Below are 19557 nucleotides of genomic sequence, written 5' to 3' on the forward strand. Positions count from 1 at the left end.
CCCTGTCACTTAAGCATGATGGTGTGGTCCCACTGAGAAAAGGAAGACTTGGAGACCACAGCTTACATGGCCACATTCTCAGTTGCTATATGTGAATTTTTACTCTGCTCACTGTCTTTAGCATAGGCATTCTTAGCCTCAACACCACAGTGTGCACTCAGTATCCACAGGGGATTGATTCCAGGACCCCTCAGGGATACCAAAATCCGTGGATGCTCAAGTCCCTTATATAAAATGACGTAGTACAGTTGACCCTCTGTATCTGTGGGTTCCACAGATAAAGAGGGCCGATTGTATTGACGTTTTGGACTGGATAATTCTTTGTTGGGAAAGGTAGGACCCTCCTGAGCATTGTAGGATGTTTAGCAGCATTCCTGGCATCTACCTACTAGATGCCAGTAGCACCACTTCTTCTAGTTGTGGCAAGCAAACATGTCTCCAGAATTTGCTAAATATCCCCTGGGGGCAGAATCACCCCCAGTTGAGAAACACCACTAGCAGGTTAGTACTCCCAGACTAGTTTCTTCTAATCTTCTGCCTCCTGGCCAGTACATTACTTTTTATGTCTTCCCAAACCAAATATTTGGATATTAAGTTTAGTTTCCTTGAAGAGTTAAAACCATATAATGCTTTATGAATCGGAATGAAATGGCTTTTGAAATAGCCATATCTCCATTGCACTTTATTAATGCAGAAAAATTGCAAGGAAAGTTTCAAACTGTTCTTGAGTCTATACACTTGCCTTGTCACAGAGCTCTAGTTTTACAGGTAGCAAACATATAATTAAAGAGTAGAATTACCATCAGTTTGTTGATTTCAGCTTTTCTCTGAACGCACGGGAATTTGGTCTGGACTTGGGGAGTTGCCTCTAGTTGGTGCTGTCACATTTGGTGTTTGGTTACCGCAAATTGCTAACTGTACAAACTGGGTTGGGGGAGAGAAGAGGGAAGAGGGACTCTGACCCTTGGTGTCCAGGAAGTCGGTCAACCCAGAGGTGATGGCAACCTGAGAAGCCATGTGGACCACTGTTAGAAGCCCATCCACTTAGCCTGGCACACAGATATAAATTCTGGTGGTTCCGCCTCTTCGCTTCACTTCTGCCTTGCCTTTTATTTATTTATTTTTCTGTGCACTACCCCCCCTCCCACTAGACTGTGAGCCTTGTGAGAACAGGGGCCTTGTCTCCTTTGTTCACACTGTGTCCCCAGCTCCTACAATAATAGTACCTGGAAAATAGTAATAAGAGAGAGAGGTGTTACCAAAATTGTTTTTTTTTTAATCAATCTTGATTATAAGTATAAGTTAAATATATGAATCATTTTTTTATTTGGTCCTCACGTCACGCTTGGGTACTATCAACGTTTTAACTGATCCCCTTGAATTTAATCTCTTTCCCTATCTCAGTTTAATCCACACACAGCTATGAAGACGATCCTTGTTGAGCCTTTTAGCCCCCTAGCACAGGGCCCGGCATGCAGTCTCTCAGTGACTAAATGGACGAGATTCCCCTGCTCGAGGACCCAGTGTGGTGTCCTCTCCTGTACTTGGTCATCCCCCTGTCTTCTAGCCTCGTCTTTGCTTGAACTGCACTAACAGGCTCTGCCTGGCTCTTCCCCACCACCTACCTGTCTTTCCATTTTACTCTCTCATCACTTACCTTGTCTTCAGAACTCATCTCCTGGTTAACTCCATTCTGTTTTTGATCATTTATTCATATATCATCAGATTGTGCTTGTTGATAATATACCTTTGTAACTGACCTAACTTAGTGTTATGTTTAGGGTGTTTGGCATTTATCTCACAGCTAAACTGTACCTCATTTTATTTCTTATAAATCCTTCCTCCTACTCTTTCCATTGAATAGGACCATTTTCTGCACCCAATTAAGCTTTCAATAAATGCTATATAATGAAGGTAGAGGTGGTGCCAGGAGCAGTCTCTACCACTGGATTTCCAGACATTCAGAAAATTCTTGTAAACACCAGGGACAGCCCTCTGATTCCAGGCTATTTCGTTAGAAGCTGTTACTTTCCGGATTCCAGTTGCAGATAACAGCCAGTGGTTTTTGGCTTTGTGTAAGCAGGCATAGCTCTGTTAGTCCAAAAAGGCTTTTTAGGAAGTTAAGAGTCTCCTTTATAACCCATGCAGAGATTTTTTTTTTTAACTGTTGTTTTTACACATCCTTAATTATTCTTGAATTTATCAAATTTTCTGTGATGAAAATGTTTTAATGTAACATCTCCCCCAGTTTATCATTAAACATTTTTCTTTTCAAGATCTGGTCTTAATTTTTTTTTTTTTTTTTTTTTTTTTGTGAGTGGGAGAAGAAGACACTGGGGAGAGAGTACTGTATCCATTAGAGTTCAGTTTTGCTCTAAGTAACAGAGACCCCAAACAAACAATAGCTAAACAAAATAAAAGTTTATCTTTCACATAAATGTGTAGAGGTAGGCTTTCCAGGAGCAGTGTAGTGCCCTGATCCACAAAGCTCTTAAAAACCCAGGTTCCTTCTAGCACCTTGTTCCTCTGTCCCTAAGTATGATCTCATAGTCCAAGATAGCAGTGCTATTGTTCCAGTCATCACATCTGCATTCCAGGCCGCAGGATGGAGGAAGGAACAAAGAGAAAGGCTGTCAAAGAACAATTCCTGTGTCTTTTAGGGGAGGCTTTTGGGAGTTGCTACATGACATATCTGCTTATGGCCATACTAACAGCAAAGGAGGCTAGGGAAATATAGTGTTTATATTTGACCAACTAACCAAAGAGAGTCCTATTAGTGTAGAAGAACGAGGTAACATACTGAGGAACATCTAGTTATCTTTGCTATGGTTGCCCCGTACATCCCTCTGTCAAATGAGCTTTCTTGGAGTTTATTTCAATACATTCCTCTTGCTTCAAAACAGTGACTTCTTGTAATCATATTTTTTTAAAAGATGAATACCTATGTGTTGTAAAAATTTGTAAAAACATAAAGAACAACATTAAAATCACCATGACTCTACAGCCTAAAGATAATCACTGAAACAGCATCATGTAAGAAATGTCCTTAACACTAATATAGAACAAGCAACTTCAGACTACAGAGTATTTAGATGTTTTTCAAGGTTCTCTGCTGTACTGTATATGCAGTTATTCCTTCAGTAAACATTATAAAACATCTTAGTCCCCATCATCTTGTTAATTCATGTGTGTGGTTGGAAGGGAGAGCAAAGAAAGAACTTTTAAAAATTAAATTTGTTGCTCTCAAGATACTGACAGTCTAGTACTGAGAGGCAAGACAGACATATATGAAAAAGTTGGTAAATCAATCAGGGCATATAAGTGCTGTATTTGTGTTAATGTATGTAAAGGTACGGTAGAAAGCAGAAGACAAAATAATCATGACATTAGGTGTCTTTATTTAATGGTAGAATAATTTGTACTGTGGACAACTGTTTGGAAAAATGACACCTTGAGGATACATCTTGCTTTTTAGTTGCTGGAGAATGAAATTTGGATTACAAGTCCTTAGAACAGTCTGATCAAGCTTTAACACGGTTAAATTCTAACCTCTCCTGATTCCCTGATTTAGAAGTCCAAAGTTCATTTAGGGGTAATTCATCATGACCTGTGCCTTTTGTGAACTTCAGAAATAACTAAAGATGGGCCAGTTGAATTTCGCTGAAAAATGGGACGTGATTTTTTTTTTTTAATCCTGACGTTATTGCATTAAAAAAAAAAGTTTTTGAGGAGAAAATCAACGAAAATTAACCTTTCCTAATGAAAATGCTTAAGTGAGAAAATTAACGATGTTAAGACCTACACAGAAAAACCTAAGCGCTCTACCATAATACTAACAATTGCCACTAGATGGTGAGATATGAGTGACTTTTTTTTTCTTTAGATGGTCCGTACATAACATTCTTTTTTTGTATTCCTCATCGTGTTCTTTTTTTTTTTTTTGAAGTATAATTGCTTTACAATATTATAGTAGTGTACAATATTATATATAGGTGTACAGCATAGTGATTTTTTTTTAACAAGCAAAGTGGTTTTTAAAAAGTTATTTTATTTATTTTATTTTCTAAGAAACCTTCACTCGTGGCAAAGGCACAGTGGAGATTACTGTTAAAGGATAACTCCTTGATCCCTGTCCTGAGCCGAGCGCGGGGAAGGTTTCCGCCCGCCCGCCCGCCCGCCCGCCCGCTCTGGAACCCATGCCGCGGCGGGTGCTCTCGGAACCCACAGAGAACAGTGGGGCCCATTGTGCCTCCGGCTTCCTCAGGTGGCCCAGGACCGAGGCCGCCAGTTTCCACACCAGAACACACACCCTTTCATGAAGAAGGGACCTGTGCGGCAAAGACAGAGCCTCTCTGTGGAGACATTGAAACTGCCGGCTTTCTTTTGACTCCTGGCAAAACTGGCCAGAAGAACACACGTTTTCAAAAGCTCCGGGCTTCCTGTTTGCATTCAGAAAGCGGGGGCCGCCGAGTAGCTGAGGGCGCCCGGGGGTGGGGTCGGCGAGCCGCTGCGACCTCATTGGTGAGGACCCGGCCTATGGCGTGTGCGCCCGGCCCGCCGGCCGAGTTCCCCCAGTGTCCACCCTCCTGCGCTGACGGGGTGGAGAGCCTGGGCCCCCGAGCTGGAGTGCGGGCGGCGCGCCGGCGGGAGCGCAGCGGGCGCCCGGTAGGTGTGCGGCCAGCGGGCGGGTGACGGGGCCTCCCCCGGGGCGCAGTCCCCGCCGGCCCGGGAGCGGGGCGGGCGGCAGCGGGCAGCACCCGGCCGGGAGGGTCTAGGCCGGCCCAGCTTAGAATCAGCCCGTGCCGTGAGATCTGTCTGACACCCAAGCCTGCCGTTTTTCTTTGCTGATGGAATTTCAGGCAGCACTGGAAACAGGTCTGGCTGCATACTTTGAGAGAGTATTGTGGAGAGAGAGTTGTCCTTGTGGAGTTAAAAAGGAAAGAAGACACGTTCTGTTAGCCTGAGCACAAGTTTCCGGGCGCAGAGCTCCTCATCAGCTTACCCTTCCTTAGGCTAGAAAATGATTGGTGTTGAGCACCTCTTTCAAATAGAGTCCTTTTTCCACGTGGTTTAAAACTGAAATCTAATGGCCAGATTCTAACAGCTGGAACAATTTAATGTTGTTTTAAATGAGGACACGAAGAGAACATAACCTTTTTATTCCTCTGCCTGGCAGTTTTCTTTTTTGTACTTTTTTTCCAGCGTTTCAGAGGGAAGAGGGGGAGTGGAGGTAAAAGGTTTCCTCAGAGCTTTCACACTGTCGGGTGTCACATTCAGCACTGTCAAGGGTGGGAAGCACAGGCCAGCAATCCAAATTGCTGGAAGTACCTGGACCTTGACAGCAGTTAGGTGGGCTTTTACACCCAAGGATAGGGGCAGGGGTACAGATGGCTTGCATTTTTACTCGTCACTTTGGGGTCCTTTCCATAGCTCTCAAATGCAGATCTTGTTATTATGACTCTAGGAAAACACATTACTTAATCCTGCAATTTAAACAAACAAAAACGGCCTTGTTTTTCAGTTTGAAATGCATAGCTCAGGTCAGCAGCAAGGTCTGTGCCTTGAAAGATTCCTGTTTTCCTTTTCTAAATGGTTTAGCCAGAAGTAGCATTTATCAAATGCCACACGATCCAGTGTTTGGAGTATAGGTTTGCCCTTATTTTCATTCTCCTTTGCATCTGTTTGGATCCATCACAAATGCAAAACAAGGTATTCTTGGAATAGTGAATGTTTTGTCCAAAAGAAGTCAAAGAGGAAAAAACGTTTCCTCTGGTGGGATAGGGTTTGGTTTGGTTTTTAAATGGGAAGACACACAATATAGGTGAAGTCTGTCCTCCAACTGTTCTTGCCCCCATGCTGCTGGAGTTAATCACTCAGTGTCCCCTGTGTCCCAGCTTTCTCTGAAGGAAGGTGTCAAGGCAAATTGTGACCTTGTGGGGGTGGTCAGGCACTGGGGTATGCTGGCCACCAGTTAGAAAAGCTGTACGGTCTGCAAAAGAGCAGTAGGTGGGAGAACTCAGGTCCAGGCTTCCTGGATCTGCACTGACTTGGTCTGTTACTTTAAGACTTCTCACTTTTTGTGCCTCAGAGTACACTTTATAAACTAGGAATCATAATGACTGCTGTCTATACTTCAAGGGGACTGTAGACGGCAAAAGAAATGATCAACTTGAAAATGCTTTCCAGTCTTTTTAATGCATTCTTTTTTAAAAAATCAAGTATTTAGTAAGGACTTACTGTGTGCCTGGCTCTTAAAAATCATTTTCTCATTACATTCTTTTAACAACCTTATGATTTAAATACTTGTATTTGCATTTTTACTCAGGGGGAAACTGAAATTCTGAGAGGTTTGTTAACTCTCTCACCCAGTTGTTAAGTTGTAGATTCAGGGTTAGAACATAGATTTGTCAACTCTTAAATCATACTAGCTTACCACACTGCAACATACGACAAATGTTAGTTTTTACCATTATGAGTATTACATGGCATTATAATATTCTCTTCTTTCTCTCTTAGGAAAAGCAGATGATGTTCTTTATGGAGATCATGACAGGGGACAAAAAGGTCCTTATTTTGTGGAGACCCCCTATGGTTATCAACTAGACTTAGATTTCCTCAAATACGTAGATGACATACAGAAAGGAAACACCATCAAGAAAGTGAACATCCAGAAGAGACGGAAGCCATCTGTGCCATGCCCAGAAACCAGGGCCACACCTAGTCATCAAGGTGTGTGGACTTCCACTGAATCTCTCTCATCCTCCAACAGTGATGACAACAAGCAGTGCCCCAACTTCCTCCTAGCCCAAAGTGAAGTTACATCAAGTCCAATCCCAAGGCCACCTGCCCCTCTGGAGACCTCACCCACTTTTCTTACCCTCCCAGAAAGCCGACAGCTGCCACCACCATCCCCGCAACTCCCAAAGCACAACCTTCATGTCACCAAGACACTGATGGAGACCCGGAGAAGACTCGAACAGGAGAGAGTCACCATGCAGGTGGCACCTGGTGAGTTCCGAAGGCCCAGGCTGGCCAGTTTTGGAGGCATGGGCTCCACGAGCTCCCTCTCCTCATTTACGGGTTCTGGAAACCACAATCCTGCCATGCACCAGCATCAGAATGGCTACCAAGGCAACGGGGATTATGGTGGCTATGCCCCAGCTGCTGCCACCACTTCTTCCATGGGCAGTTCCATCCGCCACAGCCCTCTGAGCTCAGGGATCTCCACTCCGGTGACCAACGTGAGCCCCGTGCACCTGCAGCACATCCGTGAGCAGATGGCCATTGCCCTGAAACGCCTGAAGGAGCTAGAAGAGCAGGTGCGAACCATCCCTGTGCTCCAGGTAAAGATCTCTGTCTTGCAAGAGGAGAAAAGGCAGTTGGCTTCACAGCTGAAAAACCAAAGAGCTGCATCCCAGAACGATGTCTGTGGTGTGAGAAAGAGGTCCTACAGTGCTGGGAATGCATCCCAGCTGGAACACCTCTCCAGGACCCGGAGAAGTGGCGGGGAATTATACATTGACTATGAGGAGGAAGAAATGGAGAGTGCGGAGCAGAGCACCCAGAGGATAAAGGAATTCCGGCAGCTCACAGCAGACGTGCAGGCCCTGGAGCAGAAGATCCAGGACAGCAGCTGTGAGGCCTCCTCAGAGCTCACGGAGAACGGGGAGTGTCGGCCTCGAGAGCGCCAGTCTGTGGCTGTGGGTGCTGATGAGAACATGGACAGCATTGTGCACCACAGGGGCGCCGGGTCCTGCAAGGATGCTGCTGTAGGCACAGTCACCGAGACGAGGAATTCTGGGGTCAGCGTGACAGAAGCCATGCTTGGAGTGACTACTGAAGCTGACAAAGAAATTGAGCTGCAACAGCAGACCATAGAAGCCTTAAAGGAAAAGATCTATCGCCTGGAAGTACAGCTTAAAGAAACCACCCATGACCGGGAGATGACTAAACTCAAGCAAGAGCTGCAAGCTGCTGGCTCCAGAAAAAAAGTTGACAAAGCCACGATGGCCCAGCCGCTTGTTTTCAGCAAGATGGTGGAGGCAGTGGTACCCACAAGAGACCAAATAGCTGGCAGTCACGTGGACGTGGTTGACGCCTGTGTCGGGACCTGCGTGCAGACAAATAGCGTAGGCACCTCCTGCCAGCCCGATCGTGAGAATAAAGTGGTGGGGCCTGAGCTGCCCATGAATTGGTGGATTGTTAAGGAAAGGGTGGAAATGCATGACCGATGTACTGGGCGGTCCGTGGGGACGTGTGACAAGAGCGTGGGTGTGGACATCAGCGTCTGTGAAACAGGCAGCAACACGGAGGAGTCTGTGAACGACCTGGCACTCCTCAAGACCAACCTGAATCTCAAAGAAGTCCGCTCCATCGGCTGCGGAGATTGCTCTGTCGATGTGATCGTCTGCTCCCCAAGGGAGTGCACCTCCCGGAGTGTGAACACGGAGGCCGTCAGCCAGGTGGAAGCTGCTGTCATGGCAGTGCCTCGAACCACGAGCCAGCACAGCAGCACAGTTCTAGAACAGGTGTCCCAGTTCACCAACACCGAGATGGCCACCCTCACAGAGTCCTGCACCAACACTTCCCTCAGCACCATGGACAAGCACACCAGCACCCGGACTGTGGAGATGCGGACTGTGGCGGTCGGAGAAGGCCGCGTCAAGGACGTCAGCTCCGCTAAGATGCGGTCCGTCGGAGTTGGAACGGTGCTCTCTGGCAGCTCTGGGTTTGACAGGCCATCCTCTGTGAAGACCAAAGAGTCGGGCGTGGGGCAGATCAGTATTAACGACAACTATCTGGTTGGTCTGAAAATGAGGACCATAGCTTGTGGTCCTCCCCAGTTGACGGTGGGGCCCGCAGGCAGCCGGCGGAGTGTAGGGGTCGGGGATGAGCCTGTAGGAGAGTTCGTGGAGAGCCCCCAGCCCCAGGCTCCGTCCAGAGTGGTGACAGGCTTGGATCACTACATTGAGCGTGTCCAGAAGCTGCTGGCAGAACAGCAGGCGCTGCTGGCTGAGAACTATAGTGAACTGGCAGAAGCTTTTGGGGAACCTCGCTCACAGATTGGCTCCCTCAACTCCCAGCTCATCAATGCCTTATCGTCAATCAACTCTGTCGTGAAGTCTGCAAGCGCTGAGGAGCTGAGGCCTGACTTCCTGAACACCAGCCTGGGTAAGGTCACAGGTAGGTGGCGCTCCTGAGGGTCCTGGGAGTGAGAAAGGATGGGGACAGTGGAAATCCAGGAGGTAGGGATTTTTTTTTTTTTTTTTTTGCCTGGCGGAGCCATTTTTTGGAACCATGGAGAAAGCTTCAGAATGGTAATGGGTAGAATGAACACCAAGAATCTAAATCCATAAGCAGCTGTGCTGATTCTCATTATCTGACAGTTTCATTAAGGCTAGAAGAAGAAAAGCGTACTAGTGTTGGCTGGCTTAAGGGCTGTCTTCGGGGGCTGCTGGTTTGATAGATGTCTTTCAGTTATTTACTTGCTCATTTTATACAGGATGGCCTGGAAAAAAGCCCTGCCCTGTTTGTAACCACAATTACCAGTATATGATCAATGAAAAAAAACTGGTATGAAGTGTTTTTAATTAAAACTTTTTATGAGGGGAGAGAGATACCATTAATTCATGTATCAGTTCAACAAATAATGATTAAATACCTGCTTTGTTTCAAACATAGGTATAGGCTGTTGTTTTCATGGTGCTTACATTTCCAGTTGGGGGCACAGGCAATAAACAATATACCTAAATATGTCAGGAGATGATACATGCTATGAAGGAAGGAACTCCACTTAGAGGAACAGTGAGTGGTGGCGGAGAGGTGAGGGCAGTTGGAGATGGCGTGGTCCAGGAAGGCCTCTCTGACAAGGAGCCCCTGAGCCAGAACCCTGAGACAAGGGAGGCCTTTCCCACTGTTCATTTTGTTAGGTGCTTACATTTTTGTCTTTCTCATGTTTTCCTTTATTCATTGGGATTCATGCTCACCCCGGCTTTTCTTTTTTCTTTTTTATTAAAATTAATTAATTTATTTATTTGTGGCTGCGTTGGGTCTTCGTTGCTGCACGCGGGCTTTCTCTAGTTGCGGCAAGCGGGGGCTGCTCTTCGTTGTGGTGCGCGGGCTTCTCATTGCTGTGGCTTCTCTTGTTGCACAGCATGGGCTCTAGGTGTGCGGGCTTCAGTAGTTGTGGCACGTGGGCTTCAGTAGTTGTGGCTCACGGGCTCTAGAGCGCAGGCTCAGTAGTTGTGGCGCATGGGCTTAGTTGCTTTGCGGCACGTGGGATCTTCCCGGACCAGGGCTCGAACCCGTGTCCCCCTGCATTGGCAGGTGGATTCTTAACTACTGCGCCACCAGGGAAGGCCCTGGCTTTTCTTTAAATTGAAGCTAATAATGGAGAAATTACCCTGGAAGATTTGGTGACATGCTATTTCCCTGTGAGCCTCCCTAAAATAAGTTCCCCTGTTGTCAGCTGCATGTGGTTCTAATTGTACATATTATCAGCCTACCACTGGGTTCCATTCCTGGCTCTCCAGCTGTCACAAAGCAGCATGACCTGGGGAAGGAAAGTCATCCTTCTTTATACTTCCTTGTGAAATGGGCAGTCAAAGGGCATCCATCCTGTAAGGTGGTCAGTGTGTTCATCACTGGCCCCCAGTGAGCACAGGGTGGCCTTGGTCATCCTTGGGGTGGTGCTGCTAGCACGTCCAGTGTGGTTTCTTTTGTTGATGTGCCAAACTGTAGCTGAGGTTTGGGAAGTACTAAAAAAACACACTCTCTACTCTGGCCAAGTGCTATACATAAAATGAATTAAAATGCTTCAGATGATTGGTGTAGTGTGCATTAAATTTAATTTTATGTGAAAACGTGCAGTAGAGACTTAAATGTAACTTAATAAACAAAAAGTTCAAATTCTTTGTTTCCCCCTATAACCAAAAGAGCAATGGTTAAAATAGACTGAAATAGATTATTTTTATATCTTCTGAGGTTTCACCTCCAAACCTGAATTAGTTAGTTTTTAGTAGCTGTGCTGTGGAACAGATAGCTTATTGTGGAAGAAAATTGAACATGACAGTGACAGCTGATGTATGACAGATTTTTGCCTTTTGGAGTTAAAGGAGTCTAATAAATGTACAGGGAGTCATTTTAGAGTCAAGAGATTAAAATGATGTGTGAACCGAAGCAAGGTCTTAAGTAACTAATAATATGTCTGTTTCTACTTCTTTTTAAAAATCATGATGTCAGATGTTGAAGTCAAAATGAAACTCTTAAATACCTCCAGACACAGATGGTACAGTGCATCATCCGTTGTAAGAGCATTTTCCTGCCAGCCTTCCTCCCTCCTCCCGAAACTGGGGTTTCTATTTCACATTCCTGCCAAAAATATTCAGGTGAATCGTTGGAGTAATCTGCCTGACACCCAGAGCACCAAGACCCAGGGAGGAAGTTTTGTCTGGCTGTGTTACAGTGTTTTTTGGTCTATTTCCAGTCACACTGACATTCCAGACATCACTATTTGGATCTGACCCTACATATGAACACCTAATTAATCAGCTAAAATGCAGGAGACCTATAACATTTGTGAACAAAAGTATAAATATTCTTCATAGAACTTATTTGATCATAGTGACAGCTCCCTCTCAGAGCATGCAAGAACAATTTTAAATTATTTCTGTAATCCCCATCACATTTGTATTTTGCTTTAAAGTTCTAATGAAGGAATTAGGTTAGGAACTCAATCCAGAGAATTACATTTTTGTTATCTCGTGTGTGTTGTATGGGCTGGAAATGAAAGCAGTTCAGTGTAGTAGAGATCTCAACGTCTGGAGGCTGTGAAGAGTGAAGGTGTGTCAAATGTACTCCAGCTTATTGTTCACACCAAACACTACAGAATATTGCTCACATACAGTCTAGAATACATTTCTGTACCAGAAGGAAAATGGAGTATAGAGAGGTAGTCATTTCAAACTTTCTTCCCCAATCAAATGATAGGAAGTTTGAGTTTGACATCACCAAAAAGAGCATATAAATGATCACTTATGTGAACCTAGTACTTTAGTTTAAAGAATTTAAGTTTGGGCTCCAAAGCCAGGTATTCTGGGTTCGAATTCCTTCTCTGCACTAGGACAGGTTGTCTTTGTTCCCCTACAGGGTTGAAATGAAGATTTAGTGTGTCAGGATGAGTAAAGCATTTGGGATAGTCTGCAGCACAGAGGATAAATGCTGGCTCTCATTGCTGTTAACTGTTTTCTGTACTTCCAGAAATGGAAATGTAGATCTAGAACAAATTGCCAAACAAATGCGCTACAAATAGTCTTTTGTGTTTAATGCAAATTATTGTCTTCGTAATTCTGGCTGGCCATTGCCTTCCCCCACCCCCCAATTGTTACACCTCCCCAGCTAACAATTTTATCAAGATAAAGAAATATATCAATAACAATGGGAAGACACAAAATGAGTAGAATAAATTTTCAATTCAGATTCTTTCAGAATCTGTGACAAAGCTCAAAATGAAGCCTAAAATTAAATTAGGTGTATATTAGTACCAAACCCAGAGAATTCTCTTCAGTTTTCCTAGGGTTGAAGATTTGAGGGTATTGCTTTTCAGTATGCAAAAGAGCATTATTTTTATCAGCATAATAATAATGCCTAACACTCCTGTTCAATTTCTTGAAGTTATAACTGGAGTATGTGCTCATAACACATTAACAGTTCAGAAGAGCATAAAATACTGAGAGCCTCCCACATGCTCTCATGGGGTAACCCCTTGTGTGTTTGGTGTGTACAAGTATGCAGGTCTGTATTGTAGAGACATTCTGTTTTGACAGCATTTGAATCGTACATATTCTCCTATGTATTTTTCACATGAAACATCACAAACATTTTTTCAGGATTTAAGAGACAATGTCACAGTTTTGATGCAGCTGGAATTTGGTGGTAATCCAACATGATCTGTAAAGTACTTTTAATTACTAGTAGTATGAGTTTCATGTATTTAATATTTTCTTTCATGGAATTAAAAGGTTAAGAGGAAGTAAGTTTCTCTTCTCAGAAACCTCAGGGAAAAAAATGTTTATTCTTTCTGTAAATCAATTGGATTGTTTTGGTTTGAGGAGTGGGTTACTTTTTTTTTTTTTCCTTTTCCTTTTTCCCTCTGGGGAGAGGAGGAGGAGAGAGAAAATTCTAGACAAATGACTTGCAGTTACAAATACTCTAAAAATACGTAACTGTCTCTGAGCAAGTAACAAACAGAACTATCTATAACAGTGGAACTTAACTGCCTGCCACATGATTTATAGAAAATTCATCTCTCATACCGGAATAAAAGAACTGCTTTTTAAATCAGCTTCCATATTTGCACTCTTAGTTATCTTGGGCTTGCTAAAAAAATTTATGAACTTGAAGTCATTCCCATAACTGTGAAAGCAATTTTGTAGACAGAGATCTGAGCCAAAGCAAAAGCAGGGAAAATTAAGTCATTACAAAATACCATTTCTAGTTAGTTTTCTTAGTTCAAATCATATACCATTTACTTGTCCCAGTACCTTTCTTTAAAATCACAATTTTCTTTTAGTAAATGCTACAAGCATTGAATAATCCAAACCAAATGTTTCTGGAACCCTGCGGTGTGTGATAGCATGATGTGAAAGTCTATTGACCCGGAGGTCAGAGAGCTGACTTCTGGTTCTGGCTGCCCAAGAACTTGCAATAACACTTTAGGGGGGTTTGGGCTGCCGTGTCCTCCTGTGTCATGAGAGGGTAGGATTAGATTTTTCTTGCTTGGGCCCTTTCAGCAGAATTATTCTGTAAAAGTTAGCTCTTCACCAGGCTGCCCATCAGATTCATCTGAAGAACTTTTTTCCCCCAAATTCATGAGTTTTCTGCTGCCACCCACTGCTACCACCAACCACTCAATAGGCACACTTGGGCCCTATTTCAGGGAAATGCTGTTGGAATAAACAGCCTTAAAGTGAGTCTTATTAATCTGGGCTCCATAGCTTCATGAATAATTTTGTGTTTGGAATTTTTGTGAAGAAAGTGCATGATTGTTATCAGATTCTCAGAAGGGGTAGTTGACCCTCAGAGACTGAAATTACAGATCTAGGACATCTGTTACGGACCTTGAGAAAAAGCACTTCAGCCCTGAGGAAAATCTTTTACGAAGATTTAAAATCCACCACCTTTGTGAGCCCTTCAGTTGACACTTGTTTGAAAATCTTCTTCTTTTAAACTGATGCTTTATCGTTTTAAATGGGTATTAGTGAAATGTATGCGCTCTGGAAAAAGATGCAAGTTTACTTTGACACTTCTACTCTGAATGAATCTGTAAAGTATATAGTTCATTTCTGGCTAACGCATGGAGATTGGTGTTTTTTAAGAACAGAAATGGCTTTAAGTTCCTGGATGTCCAGTCATAAACGATGAAAGAATTGTTGGTTTTGGGTGGTGGTTACAACTGTTTGTTCTTCCTCCGGTCAGCGAGTCTTTTGTGTCTCAGTAAAGGTGTTTAAAATGTGCTCTGTTCCCATCTCTATTCAGGTCAATTGATAGCTGTGCATTCAGTGTCAACTATATGCAAAGTGTGACACTAAAGCAGAGAGAGAGAGAAAGTGGTCGAAGCCTTGAACTTGCAATCCAGTTGGGAAGCCAAGACACATATACCAGAAATATGAATGATAACCTATGGGGGGTATATGTTAGTCACCAAATAATGTGCAAATAAAAGTGATTGAAGAATTCAGCTGCAGTTAAGCTCTCTGAGGTTTAGGGAAGAGAGGAGTTTAGTGTGGAGAGGACGACGACGTTAGCTGCATCTGGAAGAACACAGAGCACATCTGTTTAACCCAACAGTTAATGCAGCCTGTCAGCGGGGGTTTTCTGGATCAAGTCTTGGGTTGGTGTGTAACTAAATGTGGGTGGCGTTGTGGTGAGAGAGAATCTGATTCTTAATCCACTCAGCATTTTAATTTCTAAGTACCCACTTTTAGATACATTCATGACAGCTGTCTGGTATGTTCTCAGGAAAATATTAAAGTGGCCCTAGAAATGATTACACTGAGGCTCTTACCATTTAGTGGCTTTATGTTGGTGGCTGCACGCATTGGTATTCAGGCAGAGTTCTGAGTGATGAGCCTGCAGACAGAAAGGGATTGTCCTTTCTCCTGCATCAAAGCTACATAACTTTCCCCTCACAGGTAATGTGTACCAAATAAAGAAGGTGATCCTTCATGAATAATCCCTATTGTCTATTCCCCAAACCAACATGTGGGCTGAAAAGGGTGAATTTGTGCTCAAGCCCTTTTCCTTATGGAAAAACTAGAAGTGTTATTTTAGACCTCTTTGAATTCTTAATTACACTTTGGGAAAATGCCTAAATGATTGAACGACCTCCATTATGACTCAGAAATTTCAGTCCTACCTTTTTGACAAGTAAGCTAGATGTTCTTTAAAAATCAAATCAGAATGTTTAAATGAAAATTTGGCACAATAACATGGTTAGTTAGTTGGCCGCACTGTTCATAATTGTACTTTTAGAAGGTACTTGGCATTATAAATAAAAATATGAGTCAGCGTGCCAGAAGAATTGCAGTATGTGAGCAGGGCAACTTTTAAGATCCATTTAAATATATTTTTAAATATCAATTTTCTAACAAATTTAGAAACAGATTTCTATATACCAACAACTAATACCCATTCCAGATGGATAAATATCACAGAGGAAACTGGAGAAGGTGATCTCTTTAAAAACTTCTCCATCTCTATTTTTCATTGATTTTTAAAAAATATCAAATACTTTAACTTTTCTAAAGTCAAAAACGTAAAAAAAGTTTTCCTTTTAAGTTACTTATTTTTCATTACAGTTTGCCTTAGCTAGTAGTATAATTATCCATGTATTAAATGCTAAGTGTACTTTAGAATGAATACTTCAAGGATGCTTTTATTTTCCAGAACACTGAGATTTCTGTCATTTGCTGTCTTTTAGTTATCACTAATCTGGTCAAGTCATAAAATGAAGCTCATGCTTTATTGGCATTTATGGCCATTATAAGTTTGAGTTAATGACCGAAGACCACACAGTTGCCCACTCCCCTGTTCACTAACTCCGCAGTGGTGCCTTCGGAAACTATTGCGCCCTGGGGGGAATTTTGAGCAGCTAGGTCATAGTACCAGACTTATAAAGGTGTTTGGTGATTACTCCTGTTGTTTTACCCTTATTGTTTGCATAGCATTTACTGTTGGTCATGGACTTCTACCATTAGTGGTCCAGGGCTGCTAACTAAACCAACAATAATTCCTAATAATTCACATGGTCCAAGTTGATAGAGTGAAACCAGAGGGAAGTCTAAACTCTTGTTTTTGGCAGTCAAGTTTTACATTGTTTTCAGCAAATTTTTGATTGGTTAATTTAATTCACTGGTTCTCAATCCTAGCTGTACATTAGAATCGTTCGCAGAGCTTTTAAAAACTGCTAATACTTGGGCCCACCTGGAGATATTTCATTGTATCTGTATTTTTAAAAGCTTCGCCCCCAACTCAGGTGACTCTGAAGGGCAGCCAGGGTTGAGACCATTGAATTTTGTTAGCCACTTTATTTTTGGCTTTCTTGGCTGCACTCTTCCTGTGTATTACTGAAACACAGCAGTCATTTGTCAGTCTTAGGCTGGTGCGTGTGTCATCTTATGTTTGCCCGCTAACCACAGTGGGTCTTTATCAAGTGCAGACAATTGTTTCTGGGTCACTCAAGAGAGCCAGAGTTTCAATACCATCTAAAAAACATTTTCTGGCAATAAAGGTGACAAATTTCCTCTGATCCAGCTAATGAGAACTAGTTTAACGCTTAACGTTGTTCTTTGCCTTGCTAGTTAGTCTTAACAGAATCCCTGTGACTTTCCATTGAATTACACAGGCATTTATTTAAGGCTTTCCATTGTCCAGCACTGTTCAGAGCACTGAAGAGGACCCCAGGTAAGAATGTAGCATGGAGGGACTCAGGGACTTCCATTCTCACAGAGGGAACACATGTGAGACCAAGGAGACGAAGGGCAAGGGTATATTCTGGTCTGGACAGTAAGTGCTGCAGAACAGTGAGGGGAAAAGATCTTTGTGGAATGGTATCATAGGAAGAAGACTAGAGGAAATAGAAATGGTGCCAAGCCTTGAAAAGAGTATGGGTAGAATCCTGCTGGTAAAGAAAGCTGAAATTCTAGGCCAGTAGGACAGTCTAGTAAGGAAGGGCACAGAGGTGGAAGTAATTAAGTCACCAGACCACGCTGAATGAGTAGAGGGTAGGAGTTGTTGAGCAGTTAAACTACCCCAGGCAAGAAGAAGCTGTCCATGTTCACTGTGAAGGAGCCTCAGATGCCTGCTTGAGAGGGTGGACCTTGATTGGAGAAGCTTTAAAAAGCCCAAGTTTACAAAACTAAGTTCTGGAGAAGAGGAGTATTTGCCTCCAGTGGGAAGATTATCTGGAAAAGGGCAGCAGGTGGGATGTGTGGATTTACTGGGTTGTTAGAAACGTTCTATTTCTGAATTAGGGAGGTGCTAACACAGGCATGTACATTTCCGAAAATTCATCAAACTCTACACTGAAATTCTGTGCATTTTACTCTATATAAATTATACCTCAATTTAAAAATATTTTTTAAAGCCGTGTTTAGAAGGAAAGAGAACCTATGGATTAAAAGACTTAAAAACCATAGCAGCCAATGGAAATATAGGACTGAGGTTCTGATTCAAGCACTCTATAAAAAAAATTTTAAGAGATCATTGGAGAAATGTGAATACTGACCAGATGTGTGATCATTTTAAATTCTATTTTTTTAGATTTGATAGTTTTAGCTTTATACTTACTTTTTGAGAACTGTGTTAGGAATATATACTAAAATATTTATGAATGAACGTGGTAGGGTCTTCAGCTTGTGCTTCAGAGGAATCCAGTGTGAGTGGTTGGAGGAGGTGTAGATGAGCCCAGATAGCTGATCATTATTGAAGCTAGTGCTGGGGACAGAGGGGTTTATTATACTGTTGTCTACTTTTGTGGCTGTTTAAGGTTTCAGTAACAATAAAAACTATTTATGTATTTGCATTTTAAAAATCATTGTTGGTCCTTGAATGGAGAAGTGGTTAGTGAAAGTGTTTCTCTAGGAAGTATTCTGCTACTTGAGGATTAACATACTGAGACTCTTTGGAGGTTACTGCAGTAGTTTCAAAGTAATGATGAATGAAGTTGGAAAAGGAGGAATGAAGACAAATGCCCTGCTTTGTTTACTTCAAGTAAGGCAAAGGCACTTGAGACATTTCTTATTTGCTGTTAGGGGGACACATCAGGTCGTGGGGGCAATTGAATATTATCTGGAGGACTACAGTTAGTACTGTCTGTGTGTGCTGAGGAGGGAGGTGGATTTGTGAAGGAATCACCAGGGAGCTCCCCGTGCCTCCGGAGCTAGAGGAGAGAGCATTGTGAGTGGACGAAGTACCATTCGCAGAGTTAGGAAATGTCAGCCACACTGAAAATTCTGTGATATACTTAATGTGTGTGTGTGTGTGTGTGTGTGTGTGTGTGTGTGTGTGTGTATAAATTAGATAATAATCAATTTTTCTGCTTCACCACTAAACAAATACTTTTTAAAATGTAGTTTAATTTTTTTTTTTTAGAAATTTATTTTTTATTTGTTTATTTTTGGCTGTGTTGGGTCTTCGTTGCCATGCACAAGCTTTCTCTAGTTGTGGTGAGTGGGGTCTACTCTTCGGTTCAGTGCGGGCTTCTCATTGCAGTGGCTTCTCTTGTTGCGGAGCACGGGCTCTAGGCACACGGGCTTCAGTAGTTGCAGTACGCAGGCTGAGTATTTGTGGCTTGCGGGCTGTAGAGCACAGGCTCAGTAGTTGTGGTGCATGGACTTAGTTGCTCCGCAGCATGTGGGATCTTCCCTGACCAGGGATCGAACCCATGTCCCTTGCATTGGCAGGAGGATTCTTAACCACTGTGCCACCAGGGAAGTCCAGTAAACAAATATTAAGTACCTAACATATGCAAAAGCAATCTGGAAGATGTGGTGAGAGAAACAAAGTTGATTAGAACCATGTAGCACCCTCAAAATATTTACAGACAAGAAGGGAGCCTAAGACAATCACATGAATCAACTGCTGCATTGTATTATAGATCTTATAAGAGAGTCTGAAAGATGGGCCATGAGAGTTCAGAGAAAGGAGAGTTAATTTCTGGTAGGGAGATGAGGGAAGGCTCGGAAGAGGAAGCGATGGGAAGGTTGGCCATGTGAGGGAGGGTGGGGAACGAACATCACCAGGTAGAAGAAAATAAGCTAAGGCAGGTGTGCTCTTAGGAGAATAAGAGACCCCACTTTCTACACTGGGAGGAGTTCCATCGACTGGGGTGCAGTTCGCACCCCAAAAAGGACCACAGGTATAGTGGGAAATAAACTTGGAGAGGTAAGTTGGTGCCAAGTGGCAGATGGTGTAGAATCTGGCTAAATAGTATGGACTACGTTTCCTGATTGGTGGGGAGCTTTTTAGGTTTTTCAGGTTTCGTTTTAGCTGGAGTAA

The 19557-nt window shown here is 43.0% G+C and overlaps 1 protein-coding gene across 13 annotated transcripts in view; it reads left to right on the forward strand.

Annotated features, from left to right (window-relative positions):
• Positions 1-19557, forward strand: part of KANK1 (KN motif and ankyrin repeat domains 1) — a 193263-nt gene that overhangs the window by 159102 nt on the left and 14604 nt on the right. For 12 of the 13 annotated variants that reach the window (XM_082470841.1, XM_082470852.1, XM_082470842.1 and 9 more), the window contains one exon: positions 6517-9183. In XM_082470841.1, coding sequence (XP_082326967.1) covers positions 6517-9183 — 2667 coding nt within the window. The remainder of the gene's footprint in view (positions 1-6516; positions 9184-19557) is intronic. The other variant, XM_082470851.1, reaches the window with a different exon arrangement.

Source organism: Balaenoptera physalus (genome assembly GCF_965194825.1).
Source record: "Balaenoptera physalus genome assembly, chromosome: 7".
Classification (NCBI taxonomy): Eukaryota; Metazoa; Chordata; class Mammalia; order Artiodactyla; family Balaenopteridae; genus Balaenoptera; species Balaenoptera physalus.